The 4,943-nt window shown below is 19.9% G+C and overlaps 3 protein-coding genes across 6 annotated transcripts in view; 1 reads left to right on the plus strand and 2 right to left on the minus strand.

Moving 5' to 3' along the window:
* LOC102681624 (sulfiredoxin-1) overlaps positions 1 to 1,510 on the minus strand; it is a 3,671-nt gene extending 2,161 nt beyond the window's left edge. Inside the window, exons 1-2 of one of the 2 annotated variants that reach the window (XM_006611866.2) lie at positions 1,443 to 1,510; positions 869 to 1,075 (exon numbers count right to left, since the gene is read on the minus strand). In XM_006611866.2, coding sequence (XP_006611929.1) covers positions 869 to 1,067 — 199 coding nt within the window. In that variant the 5' untranslated portion in view covers positions 1,068 to 1,075; positions 1,443 to 1,510. Of the gene's footprint in view, positions 1 to 868; positions 1,076 to 1,438 lie in introns of both variants that reach the window. The other variant, XM_006611867.2, reaches the window with a different exon arrangement.
* A 166-nt stretch (positions 1,511 to 1,676) lies between these two features.
* On the minus strand, positions 1,677 to 3,314 carry LOC102681492 (iron-sulfur protein NUBPL). The gene is made up of 4 exons (XM_006611865.2): positions 2,935 to 3,314; positions 2,396 to 2,724; positions 1,935 to 2,308; positions 1,677 to 1,854 (listed from the first exon to the last, which is right to left on the minus strand). Exons 1-4 carry the CDS (start codon positions 3,016 to 3,018, stop codon positions 1,685 to 1,687), a joined length of 957 nt encoding a protein of 318 aa, XP_006611928.1. The 5' UTR covers positions 3,019 to 3,314; the 3' UTR covers positions 1,677 to 1,684.
* LOC102681277 (protein SMG7-like) overlaps positions 2,960 to 4,943 on the plus strand; it is a 5,951-nt gene continuing 3,967 nt past the window's right edge. Inside the window, exons 1-3 of one of the 3 annotated variants that reach the window (XM_006611863.2) lie at positions 2,960 to 3,347; positions 4,014 to 4,084; positions 4,178 to 4,516. In XM_006611863.2, coding sequence (XP_006611926.1) covers positions 4,053 to 4,084; positions 4,178 to 4,516 — 371 coding nt within the window. In that variant the 5' untranslated portion in view covers positions 2,960 to 3,347; positions 4,014 to 4,052. Of the gene's footprint in view, positions 3,348 to 3,601; positions 3,621 to 3,996; positions 4,085 to 4,177; positions 4,517 to 4,943 lie in introns of those variants that run through there. The other 2 variants (XM_031508655.1, XM_006611864.2) reach the window with 2 other exon arrangements.

Consider the following 4,943-nt stretch of genomic DNA (forward strand, 5'->3'; position numbering starts at 1 on the left):
TTTTTTATCATATCATATGAAACATATTTTTATATGTGATATATTATATATTGATTTCTAAAACAAAATTCATTATTTCATTCAAGCAAAATCGAGGAATTTTTTGTCACTTCTTATTATTATATGTTTCCAAATGTTTATAATAAACATTTATTTATAAAAATATTTTGTTCAGATTAAAACAATAATAAAAATATTTAGATTTTGTTTCAATTTCAAGGTTATATTTATTTTTACTACAGATTGTCCATATCAAAATTAATTTATCCCAAACTATTAATGATGATTGATAAAAATTTGTCACTCTCTTCTTATTTATTAGTAAAAGAAATTATATAATAATAATAAATAAAATAAAAAGAATATAAAAAATAATAAAATTAAAATTAAATAATAAATAAATAAAAAAGAAACGAAAAATGCAAATTGGATGACAAGATGTACATACTAAAGAAGCATTTATTTTTGTTGTCATAAATTATTGTAAATTTTATGTTTTTACTGCTTTGAATGGAAACAGATGAAATTTGTTGCTGATAAGAAATGTGAAAAAACCAATAAAATATTTAATAATTTTTTCAAGAAACAAAATATTGATAAAATGTTTCTCATTGTTGCTTTAATAAAAATACAGTTTAATATAAACAAAAATAAGATATTTTGTAAACATAAAATTCTATCTTTATAAAATAAATTTATCATAAATATTGATAGATTAAATGGTATTAGATTAGTATAAGCTATGAAATTATTTATCTTATAGTCAAAAATCAATATAATTTTTCGCTAATTCAAAAGCAAAGTTACTTTTCTTTATTATTTCTATAATATATGTTATAAATAAAAAAAAAAATAAAATTTTTATTACCTTTGCTTCCTTTAATCCATAAAACATCGATTGGTGGTACAAATATTTCTGTTTCAGGATTGCTTAATGTATTTATTAAACTTTGAACCTTTTCTTCATTAATAATTGGAGGAATAGGTCGAATAAGTACATTCATTGGGATGTCATAAATTTCTGCATTTATATCAGAATGAATGCTAATAGAATTTTCAATATTCATTTTAGATTCTAAAATTATAAAATAAAATAAAAGATGTAATATTTAATCATAAATAAGATAACATAATTAATAAATAATAATTCAAAATAAAAGATGTGATTTATACATTTAACATATTTTTACGCAAATACTTTTTATGATGCAAGTTGACTTAATGTAAATTAATAAAAAAAATTGCAAAAAAATATTGCACTAAAATATATACATTTAGGTTAGTTTAACATGTTTGTTAATTATTTAAACATGCGTTTTTATTTTTAATATGTCAAAATAATTCTTTATTTATTAATTTTACACTATAATTAATAAATAATATATATATTTTCATAATATAAATAAATATAGAATATATTAAAATAAATTAAGACTACCTACTTTCAAAAGGTATAAATAACTATGAAGTCATCTATAAAATGAATCAGAAATATTTAGAGAGGGGATAAAATATAAAGAAAGATAAAAATAATAATAATTACAATAAATAAATCAAAATATTCTGATTTGAATATCTTTTGTATAATTATTTCAACATTTTATATATTTAAATGAATAATAAAATATTTGTTTAATATTTGAAATTAACTTGGAATAAATAATTAAAATAAAATATAAAATTATTATTTTATATTTAATGGTTGTTTAGTTAAAAAGAAAATTACATGTTCTGCCAAATGTTTATACATATCAGTTTGTATACTTTTTGGTGCAGATAATATAATTGGTTTACCATTATTACAACTATTCATAATAGCTTCTGATAAAGGAAAAGTTTGTAAAATTTGCACACCTAAAAAAAAAAGAAAATTTAATATATATATATTAATATAACATTAATATGTTATATTAATGTGTTCATAACTTTAATACCAAGTTCTTCTGCAATTATTCGAGTTCCATCATTATAAAGAATTATTTCATTATTACATTGTGGGCATATAACACTGCTCATATTTTCCACAATTCCAATAATTGGAATATTTAGATGTTTGAACATGTTAGCTCCTCTTCTAGTCACTTCTAAAGCTGTTGTTTGAGGTGTAGTTATTAATAATACACCAGCAACTGGAAGATTTTGTACAATTGAAAGATGTGTGTCTCCTGTTCCGGGTGGGGTATCTACGACAAGATAATCCAACGGACCCCATGCTACTTGATGTAATAACTTATCAATAGCATTCATTACCATTAATCCTCTCCAAATTACAGAAGACTTATTATCAATTAAAAAGCCCATAGACATGCTATATATATATATATATATATATAAAATTTTAATTTTAAAGATATTAATAAGAATATAAATAAAATAAATAATATTATTTTATCACCATTTTACACCATAATTTACAAGAGGTTCTATAAGATTTGCATTATTAATCATGGGACTCTGTCGTATATTCATCATTAATGGCACAGATGGACCAAATACATCAGCATCGAGTAAACCAACAGATTTTTGTGGTTCAACAGTTTTTAAAGCGATTGATAAATTTACAGCAATTGTTGATTTGCCAACTCCACCTTTTCCAGATGCTACAACAACGATTTGTTTAACACCTTTTAAAGGTTTCACTTTTGGAAGACCACGTGCCATTAATTCTTTTTGTTTTATTTCTATTTCTTTCTTTTTTTGTTCATTTAAAAAAATAAAACGACTCTAAAACAAAACAAATAAATAATCATTATAAAATTACGGGACAAAAAAAAAAGAAATATTTGAAATGCTTTGTTATAAACACTGTCACATAAAATTATATTATTAACATTATATGTATAACAATTTTTACATATAATTGATAAAATAAAATAATAGCGAATTATTAAACAATATGAAAAATATTGTATATTATAAAAAAAATGTACGTACTAATGAAAACGATCGATATATATTTGTTTCATTTCGATTTCGTTGAAGACGAATACAAATTTTGGTAAATGCCAATGTTAACATTTTTAATAAGTATATTTATTTCACAAAACTGCAATTTTTCTTCTACTTGATATTACGAATCTCATCATTGAGAAATCTTTTTTTACATATCAAGAATATAGTATATGAATATTAATAATTTTTTCTTATTACAAGATTTATGTTAACAATTTGCTGATATATGGTTCGATCGTATATTTTTACAAATTTTGTTTACATTCATAGCAAATTTTAATGTTTCTGATTGAAACTAACATAAATGTTTAATACGAAGGCAGTGCAGTTTTTCATTAAAACGAAATACATATCAGTAATGCGGTATAATTTGAGTTTAACATAAATATGTGAAAGTAAGTCTTATTTTTTATTTTTCGAAGACATTTTAATTAACCTTTATCTTATATAGTTTCTCATTTTAGAATTAAAAATGAATATTATAAATATTATTTATAACTTTTTTGCTATTATCACATTATCATTGGCTTATAGTTAACCTAACTGTTGAGTCGTAATATATATGCATATACATAGATATATTGTCCTTAATATAATAAGTAAATTATATCATATACAAGATTTGATAATATTTTATTTTATTTTGAAAATTCAATATCTCAAATATTATATTGTAAGTATATAATTATTTAACAATTATTTAACAATTTTGTTTATATAATTTGAAATAAATATCATATGTGAAAGTTTATATGTAATTATTTGTATATTTTAACATAATTATGAATTTAACCTTTATAAATTATTCTTTAACATATTTTTATTCATAATATATAATAATAATAATATACATAATAATATACACAATATATTAAATATTAAATATGTAATAATATAAAATATGTAATATATAATATATATATAATGTAATACATATAATAATAATATCATAATATTATTACAATAATGATTATAATATGATATTTAATATATTACATAAATATATAATATTTTTACAAATTGAATAATAATATGTGTATTTAGTTTTTTCTTTTTCATAGATAAAACATTTTATATCAGAAATTTAAGGTATATAGACTATGGGCCTAAACGCTGCTGTACAAGCTTTAAAGTAAGTTAAAAATAAAAATATTGTTTTTAAATGTTATAAAAAAATATTTATCTAAAGTTTGTTAAAAGTTTATTTGATTATTATTTTTATTAGAAAAGCAGAGCCCTTAAAGGATAAAGTACAACGTTGTAGAGATCTTTTAAATGATAGTGATGCATGGGTATGCCAACAACAATTACAGAAAATATATCAACAAGTTCTGATATTAGATTTGGAATATGCCCTTGATAGAAAAGTTGAACAGGAACTTTGGAATCTTGGATTTAAAAATTATATAGCAACTTTACAATCTCAAGCAAAAGATAGGAAAAATCCTAAACGTGGAGAATCTCAAGCTTTACTTAGTTGGTGCTTAGAAGCAGCTAGTGGTTTTTATTTAACATTACTACAAGAAATTTGTACTGCATTTGATTTAGATTTACCATTCAGAAGGTAATTAGATAAAATAGATGAAATATATAAATAAAATAGATAAAATAGATAAAATATGTTACATATTGCTTATGTTTTTAATTTTTTTAAAAAATATAAATTAAAAATTGAAAAGTTATGATATTAGTTCTTAAAATAGTTATGAAGATGCAAAATAATATTATGACAAATAGATTAAAAAGATTCTAGCCTATCATGATTATGATTTCAATTCACATAGAATTATTATTATATTAATTATTATTATATATTATTATATTTAAAATGATTTTATATTGATTTTGATATATATTTGTTTGAATATTATTCAATATTAAATTAGTATTGTTTATTCATTTATAAATAAACTTTGTTACTATTAGATATCTTATTATTACAATAATTTTTGATATTTTTTATTATAATAAATGAATAAATAATATTATTG

Source organism: Apis dorsata, unplaced genomic scaffold, assembly GCF_000469605.1.
Source record: "Apis dorsata unplaced genomic scaffold, Apis dorsata 1.3 scaffold_94, whole genome shotgun sequence".
In the NCBI taxonomy this organism is placed as follows: domain Eukaryota; kingdom Metazoa; phylum Arthropoda; class Insecta; order Hymenoptera; family Apidae; genus Apis; species Apis dorsata.